The sequence below is a fragment of the Polyodon spathula genome, chromosome 14 (assembly GCF_017654505.1).
Source record: "Polyodon spathula isolate WHYD16114869_AA chromosome 14, ASM1765450v1, whole genome shotgun sequence".
NCBI lineage: Eukaryota > Metazoa > Chordata > Actinopteri > Acipenseriformes > Polyodontidae > Polyodon > Polyodon spathula.
In genome coordinates this window covers 27,531,604-27,548,316 of record NC_054547.1, presented here as the reverse complement: position 1 = coordinate 27,548,316, position 16,713 = coordinate 27,531,604, and the positions used below count along the sequence as shown (strand labels likewise).

At 36.9% G+C, this 16,713-nt stretch overlaps 1 protein-coding gene across 2 annotated transcripts in view; it reads left to right on the top strand.

Annotated features, from left to right (window-relative positions):
• The window catches only part of LOC121326989 (fibronectin type III domain-containing protein 3B-like), a 247,757-nt gene that overhangs the window by 168,792 nt on the left and 62,252 nt on the right, over positions 1-16,713 (top strand). For both annotated transcript variants that reach the window (XM_041270704.1, XM_041270703.1), the window contains 5 exons: positions 3,127-3,284; positions 3,765-3,824; positions 8,012-8,150; positions 9,855-9,908; positions 14,703-14,827. In XM_041270704.1, the coding sequence (XP_041126638.1) occupies positions 3,127-3,284; positions 3,765-3,824; positions 8,012-8,150; positions 9,855-9,908; positions 14,703-14,827 (536 nt within the window). The remainder of the gene's footprint in view (positions 1-3,126; positions 3,285-3,764; positions 3,825-8,011; positions 8,151-9,854; positions 9,909-14,702; positions 14,828-16,713) is intronic.

The window sequence follows — 16,713 nt, the reverse complement described above, 5'->3', positions numbered from 1 at the left end:
CTCAGGATGATGTGCTGTGTTAGGCTTGCGCCAAACATAGCACTTAGCGTTGAGACAAAAAAAGCTATTTTTTGGCCTCATCAGACCATAGAATCTTCTTCCACTTGGTCTCAGAGTCTACCACATGCCTTCTGGCAAACCGAGATTTGATGTGAATTTTTTTCAACAATGGCTTTCTTTTTGCCATGCTCCCATAAAGGCCAGTTTTGTGAAGCACCCGGGCTATTGTTGCCATATGCAGTGTCTCAAAGCTCAGCCGTGGAAGACTGTAACTCCTTTAGAGTTGCCATAGGCCTCTTGGTGGCCTCCCTGACTAGTGCCCTTCTCGTCCGAATACTCAGTTTTTGAGGACGGCCTGTTCTAGACATATTCATAGTTGTGCAATATTCTCTCCATTTCTTAATAATGGACTTTACTGTGCTCCGGGGGATATTCAGTGCCTTGGAAATGTTCGTATATCCTACCCCTGTTTGTTGCTTTTGAAGAACCTTTTCCAGATTTGCTTTGAATGTTCCTTTGTCTTCATGATGTAATTTTTGTTAGGAGATGTACTAACCACCTGTGCGACCTCCCAGAGACAGGTGTATTTAACCTGAAATCGTGTGAAACACCTTAATTGCACACAGGTGGACTCCATTCAACTAATTATGTGACTTCTAAAGACAATTGGTTGCACCAGAGCTTATTTAGGTGTGTCATAGCAAAGCGGGTGAATACTTATGCAATCAGTTGTTTTCTGTTTTATATTTGTTATTCATTTAGAAGAATTTGTAGATTTTATTTTTCACTTTGACATTATAGACTTTTTTTTGTGTTGATCAGTGGCAAAAACTCCTAATTAAATCCATTTTGATTCCATGTTGTAACACAATAGAATGTGGAAAAGTCCAAGGGGGGTGAATACTTTTGAGAGCCACTGTATACCATATTAAATATAATCAATTCCATATACCATAGTAAATTCCCATAATGCAACATTTGTTTTCATAACGATGCAACACAATAATTTGTATAACAATTTAACTGGATTACTGTTTCAGTGATCTAGTTTCCTTTTTCACATTACTATAATGTCTTTGCGCTGATGATAAAAAATGTTAGCTTGCTGGAGACCCAATTTGCAAAGATTATAGCCAAATCTTATATGCATGAAGAGGATGCCCGACTGCCCCCATTAACTTGTACTCTTTAATTTAGGCTGAGGTTTTCATAGTTTTAACAGGATTAGATATACATTGATTGGAACAATGAAATTCAGAAGGATTGCAGCATTAAGGCCATTGCACACCTGATCTGTTTTGTTTTTAAATTTAATGCGTGGAATTATGATACAAATATGAATTTAACTACCTAGGCCTGATTTTCAGGGATTGTTACCTCAGCTGGAAACAGTACAAGTTTCTGCTTGTTTACAAGGGTGCCATTTCCTATGGGTTGTGTGTCTTATGTTTATACAGTATATGTCATATCAACATTCAACCAGCAAAGTACTCTTATCTCAGCCTTTTTAAACACTGACAGTTTCAGAGCGGAAAGTTTAATTTCCAGTGCACACAATACAAACCCCCAGTTTCATAAGGTCTCATCCATTGCTGTTTGTCACCCTTGACAGGAATAGGAAATACAGAATCAAAGTAAGCCAAGAACCGGGTGTCAGGTACCAAAGTCTCATCTCCCTGCTGCAGCAACTTACTCGGCTCTGCTGAATGATATAAAAGGCAATAAAAACAGATAATAGACTTTCACACAACCCCATGACCTGGTCAGATTGAATTCTGCACCATGCAGAAAGTGTTTAGGATACCATAAAATATGCCTGTGTTTTGAATATAAGTTGGATCTCGATTTAATACGTTTGAATATACTATTTTAAATTTGTTTTTCATCAGACTAAGGGGATGAACTACATGATTTTTATAACACAGGGATTCAACTGGATTGCATCGACCACTGATTTGTAGTGTTAATCGCAGTAAACCACTGATAGGTGGCTGCTGCAATCAAAGGTGATTCACTAATGCTGTAAAATGTTCTTAAAAAGATCCAACAGTGGCTTTTCCTGGTGGGGTACATGTTGATCAAGTCAACCCCTTTGTGCTGGAGGACTTAAACCTGCCAATAAAACGACAAACAGCCAACCAAATAAAAACTAAAACAGGCCTGTAAGGTTACAGAATGTGTGCTTTTCTCATAGAAGTGCTAGTCTGGAAATATGAAACCAGTTTCAAGCATCATATTGGGGTTTTAAATTAGATTCAGATACATACTGAATGTTGAGAAACACTGATTCCTCCAAACCCCATTGAGTTAAGGATGTAAACCATAGCAATTTATATTCAGATTAAAACTGACTTTTCAATATTAACCATGTATCTTTTTTTTAACAGTGACTTCAACCTGATTTTATGAGAAACTCCTGCTAAACATACCCAAGTAAAGGTTTCACAGTGTTCAAATGTTCTTGATAGCACACACAGACCTGATTATTTTACCACCCTGGCAATTCCTCATTGCAGATTCTGAGGCTTTTGGTTCAAGTTTTTATCAATCTGCTCACTTTTTAAATTTAAACAGTAGTTTCCATACATTTCATGCAGGTTTGTCCTCTCCTAACAGTATAACAGGGTTCCTATTAACAGTCTGTTCTGGATGGATTCACTATTGAATATGTAGGCACAAAGCAACAATTGCTGCTGTGAATGTGTGGGCTGTGGATTGATTTTGATGGGTTGTTTCTGATGTTCTGCTGTTGGGTAGGTATCCGGCAACCTCAAACTTAGTTCAGAGAATTAGTTCACATGCGTCTCTCGTCGTGATTCACATTTTACAGTTGAATAAGTTATTGTCGCTGAACCGAATAACCTCACAGCAGAGTCACATATTATACCTTTCCAAGCTATCTGCTTGTCTGTATTGAGTATTACTTATTGTATCATTTAGCACTGCAGCCACATTTCAGCAGCCAAATGAAAACTACAGACAGAGAAAAGGAATATAACTAGGAGGTTTTTCATGGACCAAAAAAAAAAAAAAAGTTTGTTTGATTATCCTCCATGTGAAACTTTGTTTTCCCCCACCCTTTATATTTAAATACCTCTTTTTTTTTTTTTTTTTAATTTTACCTAGGTGTCTAATGTCCAAGCCAGGAGTGCCCACCTAGCCTGGGCCCCACCATCAGGGCTCCTGAATGGGGACAGACACAGCAACGACCTGCCTTACACCTGTAGCTATGAGGTCACATTGTCAGACAAAGGGAGGGATGGAAAGTACCACATTATTTACAGGTGAGTCGAAGGCTTCAGTTTGACATCTTTGACCTCTGACCGCACCTAAAACCCTATGAAGTCTGTAAAGTGCATATGTATTTTCATCTGCAAGGCTGACTTTGAGTAGCTTTCAACTTGATCGTTACATTATGTTCAGTGACTTGTTAGTATTCTTGCGTTTGGGTCTATTATGGTTACATTTCTCAGCTGGGAACTGAGTAAAGCAAAGAAATTGCAAAGAATGATTTTGTAATTTGATTATTCATGTTTAAGAAAGCGGTTAATGTAGTGTGTGGGTGTGCACTGTATGTCTGAATTGTGCATCTTCTTTTGTGGATGTTAACGTGTAAAATATAAAAATCTCTTAAAAATGGGTGGTTTGGTTTTGGAATGAAAGTATTACTTCAAGGGTTACAACAGTGTGCAGCAAAAATGCAGTAGAAAAGCTTGCATGCCAATATTATTAATAATGTTTTATTTGTTTTTTTTTTTCTGCAGTGGAGAAGAATTAGAATGCAATGTGAAGGATCTCAGGCCAGCAACAGACTATCATGTAAAGTAAGTAAGCAGGGACATGGAGAAAGCTCAAAAGCTTTACAAGGGCTACATGTCACAAACAATGAGGAACCACTTTAGCGCATTTTGAAGTAAACCTTGATTTGCATATATTACCAAATTTGATTAAACTCTGCAGGAGGATTTGCTACAAGCAGTGACACCTCTTAATCTACATATCCCACAATGGCCAACGTTATGAAACTTGACTGGGTAATTAAGGCTTTATCTCTGAGACCTCTTGTCCAGTTTACGTTAATGTATGGTAATTTCTGATATGCAGTGACCTATAGTACATGATGATACTGATAGCTCTAATGTGATGTTTATGTGCTTGTCTATTATGTATTAGTCATGGATTCTTATTATTAAGCATACAACACAGGCACCATTGAAGACAGATCTAAAATATTACAAATGGTTATGAAAAAAGCCTATGGTTTAAAGAGTACAGCAGCTTTGTTTAGATATTACAGTTAAGAAACACATTGTGTAAAAAATATAGGTAATTACCACACTGTTATATCATTTTTAGGAAAGAGGGAATAAATAAAAGATTTTGGCTCTTTTTTCAACTTCTACAGAGATTTTAAAATTTACGAATAAAGCCTAGATAAAAATGTCCCAATCGGGGACCAACAATACATAAATTTATACATAAATAGAACTATTTTTTGTAAATAACTGTTTTAAGGGAGCTCTTAAAACGTAACAGTGATATCAAAATAGTATATTTGATGAGCAATTGGACACTAAGGGTAGATGTACTAAGATGGGCCAGTCGCAGCGCAAGCATACCACAATTTGCATTTTCGTTACGACGATTCGCAAAGTGTGTATGTACCAAGAAAAAATATGTTAATGAAGAGAGCGGCAATATAGTAATTGAAATATTAGTTGCATCATCTTAGCGAGATCTCTAGTGAGAGTTGTATAACATTTTTTCAAATAAAATAGCTGCAGCTGAGTAGTGGTTTGCTGCAGCAGAGGGTGCCCGAAGGATAACTTCTACACATGCAATGGTGCAAGAACCAAAATAACATTGTTTTTGTTAAATGTAAACGTCATCTGTACAATGCATTCTACTCTGTCTTCATTTCACCTATTTTAATACTGTTGTATATGTAAAAAATTAAAGGTAGTTTAATCCCGTCAGATTCTATAGTGGGGTCCCAACCTTCACCCCCAAAAATCTTTTCATAATCATGCAGTAGGCCCTCGCTAAACCAAACATGTTTGTCAGACATAAGGAGGTGTCAGGTTTAAAAACAATATAATATCAGTTCTCAGTGTATTTTAAGTATAAATCATTGTGCTCAAATAACACTAATGTGTTTTGAGTAGGCTACACATTACATTATGTAAACATACAAATCTCTACAGTATGCCTATACAGTATACAGTAAAGTAGTAAAATCAAATGAACACCTGGCACACTTTTTTGCACTTTATCCTACTGGTAACACAAACTAAATCGTGCTGCTGCACCGTACACATTGGTGTACAATACGAATAAAAGGTTGTTTTAAATTGAAACTAAACAATTTTGGTGTTTTTTGTTTTATTTTAATTATTATTTTTAACTTGGTCTACTTGGTAGCCTAGACAGTTAACACACAATAGGTCATGGTCCTATACAAATGGCTTATGTGTGCAGTCTATTGCTCCCAACATGCTGGGAAAACCAGAAATGTCATAGAAATTTGTTTTCAAAGCTTGTAAGTACACCCTGACTTTAGTGAAAATTAGGTACTTGGGTGTCCGTCTCAAAAATACATTGAGCACAACTGGTGACACGTGAGAAAAAGCGGACTGGGAAATGCCAGCAACAATTCTGACTGTTTAAAACAGGCTTTCAAAAGTTGTTATCAAATTGATGCAATTGTACATATTGCAATTGCCCACAGCTTTAGTACATCTCATTACAATATTTTTTATCCCTCATTTGCACTGTCTACTCCCTGTTTTTGCTAATTTCTGCTAGATCGGCCAGAATTACATGTTAATTTAAGGCTAAAGCACAAGTAAGAACTGCGGCTGCAAAGCATTGATTAAAATGATGCTAACAGCGTTGCCTTTGTTTAATACATTTCACACTAAGCATCCTTCTGGTTTGCAATGATTGCGACAGATGCAACACTTTAGTACATCTACTCCTAAGTGCCTTATTTTCACAGCATTTACTCCAGTCTCCATTTTTTTTAAAGATGAAAAATGTACAAAAACTGTGATGTACAAAACTGAAATGCAACTTGAAAATGCTTAAGATACCTCTTGATGATTTATATTAGTTTTGTAAAGTCAATAGGTGCATCTCACTGGAGTAGATGCTTTGAAACTATGCCTCAAAAACATCTAGTGAAATAATATTTTATTATTATTATTATTATTATTATTATTATTATTATTATTATTTTTTTTTTTTATCGTATTCTCTCTGTAAGGACTATCCACAACAGGCTACATACCAAACATTTTCCATGTGTTCTATGGGTAGCTACTGCCAATATCATTGAAAGTGGTCTAACTTCAGCCCTTACTTATTGATTCAGACAATAGCCACTTCATATAAAATGAATTGTCTGATGAATATAATCAATGCAAGCTCTGAGTTACATAATGGGTTCCTACGTGTTGCTTTAATATAAAAATACATTTAAAATAATAATCTTGAACGGAAGTTTCTGTTTGGTCAAGCTTGTATGCTTTCCCATTGTAAGGCTGGCAGTCCTTACTCACTGCAGATCATGCAAAGAGATAAAACCTTGAAGAGGATGCTTTGTTTTCCTGGCTAGACGTGCTGTCTTTAATAGCTAGAGATACGCATCAAGCCATAGCTGACCAGCATACTGATTTGTGTAACCTTCTAAAGGTCACAGTGGTTATTTACATTGTCAGTGGTTAACATGAGTCTTCAGATTTTATTCTTGAATATATCACATTAGACTCTGTTCAAGAGCAGCTGTTCAGAACGTTTATATACGGTAGAGGATAAGGATAGAATAATCCCTATTCCTAAAGTTTAAAGCTCTGAAGTTTCATTTATATGTAATGACTTGCAACGGCAACTGTACTTCTTTTCTCACACTTAATGTTAGTATTATAGCAACACAAACCATAGTAAGAAAATGTGAAAAAGAAATGCTAAATGACATTTGAAGTTACTGTTTTGAGAACACAATATTATAAAAGAGTTATTCCGGACAAGCCCGGTGGCCAGTGCTCACTTCATCTCGGAGAAGACAAATGTGTTTTTTTCAAAATGAATTGCCTTTATTTTAAGTTGCAGCCATTATCCAGGTATCATGCATCAAACATTCTGTATGCATTAGCATTCACTCCTGTCGGGGCGGTTATTTTCACAAGCCTGCAGTTAGCTTCTGTCTGGATTTTTTTTTTTTTAGATGATAATAAACGTTGTAATGTCCAGGTGGTGTGATGCCTTAATGATGCAAATATTCTGTTTTATCATCAATTTCAAATTACATGGCACAAAAATCTCTTGGACCTAATGCAATTAGCTGTCTTGTGTATATTTAAGCAACAACCCAGTAGTATTTTGTTCTGTGTAATTAACCTTTTTTTAATGTGTTCATCTATGTCATTTTTTAAAAGGCTGTGGCCAGTTAGATACATATCGTATCTGTAAAAATGTGTCACGGTGCCATACATCAGGCAACTCTGTCTCTACTGTACAATATCAATTTCACCTTGAAACGTAGGGTAATTGTTTGCTCAAGTGCTGGTTAAGAAATAACTTTCAAAGCTATATTTGATTTTTGAAATGATTGTATGAAGTAGTGCTTCATCACAAGCTTTTAGTTCCAATTCCTGGTTGCTTAGAGTTGTGGTGTAATGAGCTCTCCCCAGTGGTTGACTTAGTTGAGTAATGTGAAGATGAGTCTGTCTGCTCAGCAAATGGAGCCAACCTGCCTTAGTGTTTTTTTGTATGTGGGTAGTCCAATTTTCACCTCTGCAAACAAAGCATATTTACAATACAATGTACTGTAGAAATAAATAATCATAGGAATACAAAATCAGGAAATGATCCCTTAACTTGAAAAATACACATGGCATCCCTACAGTATTGTACGCACAATGAGGATTGAAAAAGTATTGAAAAAATACTTCTGTTTCTATAGAGCTGCCCGAGTTTCTTGTTAATGTATGGCTATTTTCTCTCTTTGCAGAGTGTGTGCAATGTACAACTCTCTAAAGGGATCTTGTTCAGAGCCAGTAAGCTTTTCCACACACAGTTGCAGTCCTGAGGGACCCTTACCTCCAAAATTATCGCACAGGAACAAGAGTTCCCTTACCCTGCAGTGGAAGGTAAGTCTGAATTTAGGAGTCTCTGACTCTTACCACTTGTACTGATGTGTTAGAACATGTACACTGGTGCAATAGGTGAATATTGTGGATGCAATATAAGTAAGTTAATTGTTTTTGGTAGGGAGTCATATTGGTTATAAATAAGATCTGCTTTTTTGATGTTTTCAGTAAAGTTTGACATTCACAATACATTTCTGGAAATGTGTTACATAAACAGTTTTGAATAGTTTAAAGAATAGTAGGCACACACACACACACACACACAAATGCGTATAGTATCTACAGTATGTGTTTCACAGAGAGGCTATATTATAAAACCATTCCAGAAGTACACGTTTTTGTTTATTAAGTTAAAATACGGGGTAGCAGCGGTCGATGTGTTTAATAAAATCTCAAAAAGGTTAAACATATGAAATAATAATAAAATATAAAATATAAAATAATAAAATCAGAACGGCATCTAGAAAGTTTTATACCCAGTAACTTACACCTTTACAAAAGCAAATGACTTGGTATTCAAAAGGGCAATGCACAACTGTAAAATTAAATTCTATGTACCAGCCTGTGATTTACTTTCCTAGCACATTGGAAATCGAATGAGACCTTGGGAAATTGCCAAACTGCACTTGAAAAGAACAAACATAAATTGGAAACATTTTTATTTATTTATTTTTTATATGAGAAAATGTTACTGAACTGTATTGAGCCTGAAATATGGTTAAATCTTTTAACATTGAAATGGAATTTATCATGTTACTGTTATTGTTGTCCGAGAGGTTTAGAAGAACACACAATCACCCCTTTGCTTCCACTGGGAAATTAGTATTTATGTAACTGTTTTATAACATATGTGTGGCAAAGTGGCTGGTGAAGGGGGAACAGGTGTAGCGGTAATGCAGTGCAGGAGTGACAGGCAGACAACTGTAATCTGGTGAAAAGTGCTTTTATTTATATTCCAGGTCTGGTGACCGTAAAATAATAAATTCCCGGCAATACACAACAGTGTGTAAGGCACGGGGATAACAAAACAGGGCACAGTCCCGAACAAAAACAAACACACGGTCACCAGTCCTGGGTGAGTGCAGTCATGCCGGTGGAGAGTGCAAACACAGGTATTTTCGTGATGGTAGTGCAGTGGTGATCCGGATCGTGCTGACCCTCGACGACAGCTCCGGGTGTGTGCTTTAACTGGTGGTGCAAAAACATGGACAATTGTAACACAGACAAAACACAACACAACACAACACAAAACACGTAACACGTCTTTTTCTTTTTAATTGAGAGCTCCTCTCTCAGTCCTTCTCTCCACCGAGCTTTACCCAAACGAAGGACAAGATCAGCGTTACCCTGGCCCCTATATGTAATCCCGCATGACATCTAGGTAAACGTTTGCAGCTGCCTTATTACTTGCAGCTGCCCCTCGTTTACCTTTCAGGTCAGTACGGTCTTACAACAGTCTCGCTTCTTTCCAGGCTGACCGACTTCCTGGTCCCGGAAGCGAACTGTCAAGCCAGCCCTTCCAGATACTTCTCCTCCCGTTCTTTAGCGCCCTCACAGGTCGGGAGGGAGATTTATCACCAGAACTCATTATCTTTCTGTCACAATATCTAACAAGGCTTTTAAATGAATCAGTCTGCATTTAAACTGCAGGACAATATGTGTTCATTATTTGCTGTTTTACGTTTTTTTTCTTCTAACTTTCAGGCCCCAAACGACAATGGTTCAAAAATCACCAATTATCTATTAGAATGGGATGAGGTGAGTTATTTATTTATTTTTTAGTGCAATCTACAGCAAGAAGAATGATTACAAAAACAGGGTCAGGATGGAACTAAGTACAGGTTTTATTTGTATCTTTCTGTGCAGATTTTGCCGTAGGAGCTTAGACATTTTACAGACATCTACCTCTACCGTAGATTGTTTTATAATCCTGAACTGATATGGGTGAGCCTTGGCATGGATTTGGAGAAATGGAATCTAATTATATAAGAATAGTAAACAAATGCCGCTCTTGACTTACTGTGAATAGCACCCAACTGCACTAAAAGTGCTTTTTTTAGGGTACCGTAGTATATAAAACATTGGTATAAATGTATTGCAGCCACAGCAATCGAAATGGGTCCACATCTTTACTGTACATGGTGTGGGTGAGTGCTGGGTAACCACTGCATCTATAAATACATAGAGAGCTTTGTATTATTTTTCATGTGTTTGTCCAGCTGTTATTTTTCAGCTTGCATGTCCGAAGTTTGAAAAGCAGAAAAAAATTTGAGATTCTGTGTTACCTCCACTGTGTCAAAATCAGTACTATAAAGAGAAGGAGGGAGATACATAAAATGTCCCCATTAGCAGGGTAGACCTGCTGCACAAAAACTGTTCTCTTTCATTCCTCACTTTGTAATGACTCCGCAAAACACAGCTTACAACTTTGTATACACAGTAGTTAATGCCTTATCTGGCAGTTCACCTGTGCATGTATCAGTTATTAAGTTGCATCTACGAAATGTCAACCCATAAAATAAGACACAGTGTTTATGTACTGTAAGCATGTAATGGTATAAATCAGTGGTCCTCAAAGTAATTTTGGCATGGGCATAAATTGATCTTACTTGGCTGTTTGCGGGCACGCTAACTATTGCATAGGTTCTTATCTTAAACACTGCCTTCCTGTGACGTACACTGTGTGTGTGTGTGTGTGTGTGTGTGTGTGTGTGTGTGTGTGTGTTTGTATATGTACATTTTGTTAAGAGTTTTAGCAGGAGTTATTCTTGGCTCACTCTAATAAAGTCAAGTCTCAGGCAGTAATTGTGGATACTGGGCTTATATTTTAAATAATTTACGTAAAATACGCAATACAAATATTTTTGAAGTAGCATGTTTACACCATGAATAAACTAAAATAAGAGGATAGATAATGTCTCACTCATCTCCAGTACAATTATTCAGAGAAAGTGGATTTGTAAGTAAATGTGCTACGGTGTTTCCCTTGTCTGGTGAAATAAAAAAAATATAGATATAGAAAATTAAATTCTACATACTGAAATGTATAATTTTTCTCAATAACAGTCGGCGAAATTCAGTGTTTATCTGGCATATTAACACCCCGCCTCTGCTTGCTTATGATTGGACATCTGTATAAAACTTGGCAGATATTTGACTCTCCTATTGGTTAAACTTACTGTCAGTATCTATAACTGAAACAGACACAGTTTATGTCCCACCAAGCTAACTTATGATTGGGCTACCGCAGAGACAATGCAGATATTCAATTGGTTGATCGTATCGCAGGCGGCCCTTCAGGAAAAAAAAAAAAAGAAAAATGTTGAGTATGTACAAGCACAGCACAAGCGAGCAGCACTGTCAACAGACTGCTGTGGCGCTTTTGTTGGAAAACGTGTTTAAAGCTTTCTTTATTTTCCCACGCTACAACCCGCCAGAAATGTGTTCACGACCCATAATTTAAGAACAGCTGCCATGGGCACGATGGCCTGGCTTCGCGGGCAAGAATTTGCACCACTACCAAAGCACCACTTTGAGGACCACTGATATAAATGAACACATAAAGACCAAGCAAATGTGTCTAATACAGTCCAACATAACAAAAACAGATGTTTAGGATTTTCAGCCTTAACAAACCAAAGTGGTGTGCCTTTCAACCACTGTTCTAATTTCTTTTCATTAGAGAATGGTTTCCAGTAAACACTGCTCTTGGAGGTATTGCTGTTTCCTTAGTAACCCTCATTATACCTTAAATGACATGAGCGTTTGAATGTTCTTCCTTGATCTGGCTTTGCTCATGTGTCATTTTGACATTTCAACATGACTCTCTGAAAGGGTAACTCGGTAGAACACTTAACTAACATATTCTTCTTTTAGTTCTCTTTCTATTATTTTCTGTTTCACTCATCACATCCTGGTGACTTTTTTTTTTTAAACTAAGAAGTTTAAAGCACCCCTAGGCCCCAACAGAGCTTCCATGTCTGAACTCACAATATGTTCACTACAGTTTTACCATTGACCTGTGCCCCTGCAGCTTTCAATTTGTCTCGCATTACATGAAAAGAAATCTGTCAGGAATAAACACAGCGCCCCATCATCTTACACAGTACTATAGAATAGTATTTATTTCACACGTAGTACCCAGTGCTGTTAGTAATAGCCTCCTTTATGTAATAAATCATACAGCAGTTATTACAAAATGTGTCTGAGCCTTATTATAAAGTGTGATAACTTTAACGAAATATGACAGGGCGAGAGTAAGTAGAAAAACGTGATACGTTTGGAAGGACAAAATGCAGTATTATTATAAAACGTGATCAAAAACGTTTTGTCAAAACATTTCTCAACTGCCCTTATAAAAAGTTACAGTACTTTACAGCCTCCCTGGGTTTTCATCAAGCTGTATAACTGGAAAAGCATGCGTGCCAGACAGTATCTTCCTCACTCCATTGTATTCCATATTTATCAGCCTTTACAGGGGGAGCCATAATGACGTCCATTTTTTATGCTTCATTGTTTAGCACTAGAAATGAAGACTGTTGTGAGAGGCCATTGAAAACACTGGGTAGAAAACAGTAATTGCCTTTTTATTTTCTCACTGTGACTGCTTAGGAGCAAAGAGAGAATCTGAAATTGAGTACCTCTTCCAATAGAACATTTTCTAATCTTCAATGCATCAAATGCACTGTTCACTGCCCATCCTGAGAGAGATCTTATGTGACAGCAAAGAGACCAAGTTTTACCTGCTTTACACAGGAAAGAAAACATGTTATCTATACAGGCTGCACTGTAAACTGAAGCAGCTATCATCCCCAACAGATGATGCCCATTCCCGGGGTCAGGCATTCCATTTTGATTATGGTGTTGCTATCCATATAGCTTTTCAAAAGTACCAAATAGCAAAAAATAACAAAAAGAGAAAATTAAGGTGCTTTCCATTTTATGCTGTGTTGCTACTTTAAAAATAAATAAATAAAAAGCTATTCGATTGTGATTAAACTTGGCAAGGACCTTCTTTAGCCCAAGACAATGAGAATCTGAGGGTATGTGGAGGCCCTTGTCTGTCTCTACATAGACACACTTCTGTGATGAAGTCATAAGCCAGGCTTTTGACTAGAGATTGAAAATATAATGAACCCAACAGCACTGATCCTGTTATAATGAATAACTATGTCAAGGGAATGCACCTCATGACAAACTTCAGCTCCTAAAAGTCACATTACACAATAAGAATCAACTGTCATCTTGAATCCCCACCAAAAATCTATTTGATTTGCAAACAAATCTTCCAGGACCATCCATACTTCCAGGGGCATCTACACATAAACCTAATCCTAACCTTAGAATACTTTTACCCCAAACATTTAACTTATATCTAACCAAAATTGCTTTTCAGTCCTCCAGCAAGATGATTGAATTGTTATTCACTATACAATAGATTCCAATAGTGAGCATGTTCCTGTAGCATTTAGCAACAAATCAATCAACAACCTGCGCTAAACTTCCCCATAAAATACGCAATGGCATGTTCAGTGTTATACTTTTAAGTAATTTTGCAGCTTACAGTGCAGAAAATGTGTCACTGTAGAACAGGTTTTACATGATAGTTCCAAAAGTAGTATTTGTCTGTAAGATGTACTAGATATGAGCCCCATCAGTTAAATACTTGGTGAAAAGTGGTTAGTGTAGCAGATGCACAGGGGTACTTTGTAATGGTATTCTAGGAGCATACGCCTACAAATGAATCATTATCCAGAGGAGAGAAAAGTTTCGCAGCCTTAGTTTGTGTTATCAGCAATCCCGAACCAAAGACATTAAGTTAAACTGAACATCCATCATGCCCTAATGTCCTGGTACTGCTTTCCTGCTCCGCAAGATATCCACGGATTTAAGTCTGAAACTTCCCTAGACAATTTAACTTGTGGCTGGCAGGCATCTCATTGCATCTCTTTCTTTGGGGGATAAAAATGTTTTTTCATCAGTTCTACAATCCTACAAGGTTGAGAACTTTTCAGTAACTGCAAGCCAGCACATTCTCTTCTGTTCTGGTAATGAGAAAACTTTACATACCATAAAATCTTTTGTGTTGTAGCCACTTCATAAAGGATGTGTATTTTCAAGACACATACAGTGGAGTAAACGAACAGTATAAACTGATTAGCTTTCAAAATGAGCTAAATATCTGTTAAATGTTAAAGTGCAGCTTCATGTGCCATCTGCTTGTATTTGGAATTGCTGGCAACATATAATTGAACATGTATTTGCTGCAAATGTTAATGCTTTATATTACCTAGTTGTTCTTCTGTTCCTAATGTGGCCTCTGATATTCTCATTTTTCTCACATTAGCTAGACAAAAGGCAGTCATTGCATTTATTTTGGTAACATTTAAATCAGCCAGCAGCATTTTACTAGAAAAAATATATTGGTTCTAGTGGCAAGCTGGTTCTAACAAGTAAGTAGAAGTAGGTTTGCAACTTGAGCAGATTACAGAATAGCTGTGTTAGGTTCCTGATAGGGTATTGAACTGTGTTTTGTTTTGCCTTTCTTTTAAGGGAAAAAGGAACAGTGGCTTTAGAGACTGTTATTTTGGGAGCCAAAGGCACTGTAAGCTAACCAAACTCTGCCCGGCGATTGGATACACTTTCCGACTAGCAGCACGGAACGACATAGGCACCAGGTAACGATTGTGTGCTTTTTGTATTAATGTATTTATCAAGGGAGTTCTCAAAGAGCCATATAAGGTTGTGTAACCAAGCTACCAAAAAGTTCGCAGCCTTCATCAGAAAAAAGATCCATCTTGTGGAGCTCAAGAAGTTACGCTGTATATCGGACAACCGTGATTTTGAGCATTCACTTTTAATAGATAGTTAGAGTACATGTAAAGCAGGATGCTCAGTTCACATTGAGCCTTCAATTAATGGACCATGTCTTAAACACCATACTGACACTTCTTTGAAAGGTTTCCACTATAATATATATATATATATATATATTATATAAATTAATATATTTATATATTTGTTGGATCCCAGTTCTATAGTTAATATATATATATATATATATAATATATAGATATGAAAATGAAAAGTAAATTGTTTTAAAAAGCTTCTAAGATGTGTGGGGTGAGTGAACTTGTAGAGTTAATGACTGCAGATCATTATTCTGTGTGGATCCTCAGTCCATTCTCTGTAATATGTTTAGCCCTGTGGCCTCTTCTGCTACACTGTTAATGAGCATCAAGGTTGGGAGAATCTCAGTTAATGGTATTGATAATGACTTTGTCTCATGAGATTCTTCAATAATGCTGCATTACTTACTTTGTTTACATCCACTGTTTTTTTTTTAGAAGTAATTAAATGTGTTGTATAAATCTGCAGGACATTAAACACATAAATAACATATATAGACATCAGTGGACAAGTGTGTTCTTAAATAAAGGAATTCACTCTCGCCCGTACAAAGTTTATAGGCAACCTCAACACAAGTTGACAATTTTGATGTTATTGGCGGGGTAGCAGAAAATGGATGAATAATTCTCACTGAATTTTCTGTTGATTTTGGCTTTTCTTTTCAATGCCTATACCTTTCTGCAAAATCCTGCCTGTGACAGGGTGGCTTAGTGGTGACGTCAGGCCAGAGGCAGGACAAGAAAAAGGCAGTACTGCAGGTGCAAAGGCGCTGCAGCGCTGTTTATTTTCAAATCGCAAAAATAAACACAAATATTCAAACAAAAACACTTTCTCACAGAGCAAAATAAAGGCTTTAAACAAAAAAAAAAAATCTCAGACACAACACAAAACACCAAACACACAGGCCAGGCTGGGCAGATCGCTTCACTAATCCTATGTTTATTTTTTCTTTTCCTTTTTCTCTTCGCTCTCTCTCATTCACACCTCCGAACACCCACCCAAAGTGAGAGCTGCAGGCTTTTATGCAGGTGACCATCTCCAGATTAGCATCAATTAAACAATTAATTACTTCGGGAAATGGTCACCTTCTGCACAAGGTCTTTAATGTGGATGGGTCTTCCCAGCCACGCTGTAAAACAATAAAAAAACATACGGATTCACTGTCATATTTATAAATGCATATAAATAAATCATAATGCAAATGCATAGGGGTGTGGGATACCCCGTTCTAAAAATAAACTAATACATTTGTTTTAAATAATACCATAAAATAAAAACAAAACAATACTTTAACAGCAAGGCTTTGCCCTGCCCCCTTTTACGTACACGGCTTCTCTCCTTGTCACACTGCCATTAGGGGCACTTTCTACAGTACTCGTACTGTGTATACCTGTGGACACCTCACATGCCAATAGAAAATTGGAGCTACCTTTCTCTGACTGTAGAACCTTATATTTTCAGGGATCTGGTATAGTATGGGGTTTGCTATTTCAAAAAACACCTTATGTCATTGGGAGTTGTGTTTAACTATCAAGCATGTGTTACAAAAAATGTGTTAGGTGTGTTATTGTATATTAAAATGAACCCCTTAATATACTAAACATTAGCCTACTAAACCAACTAAGCTGTCAGTATATGGTCATATTTAAAATAA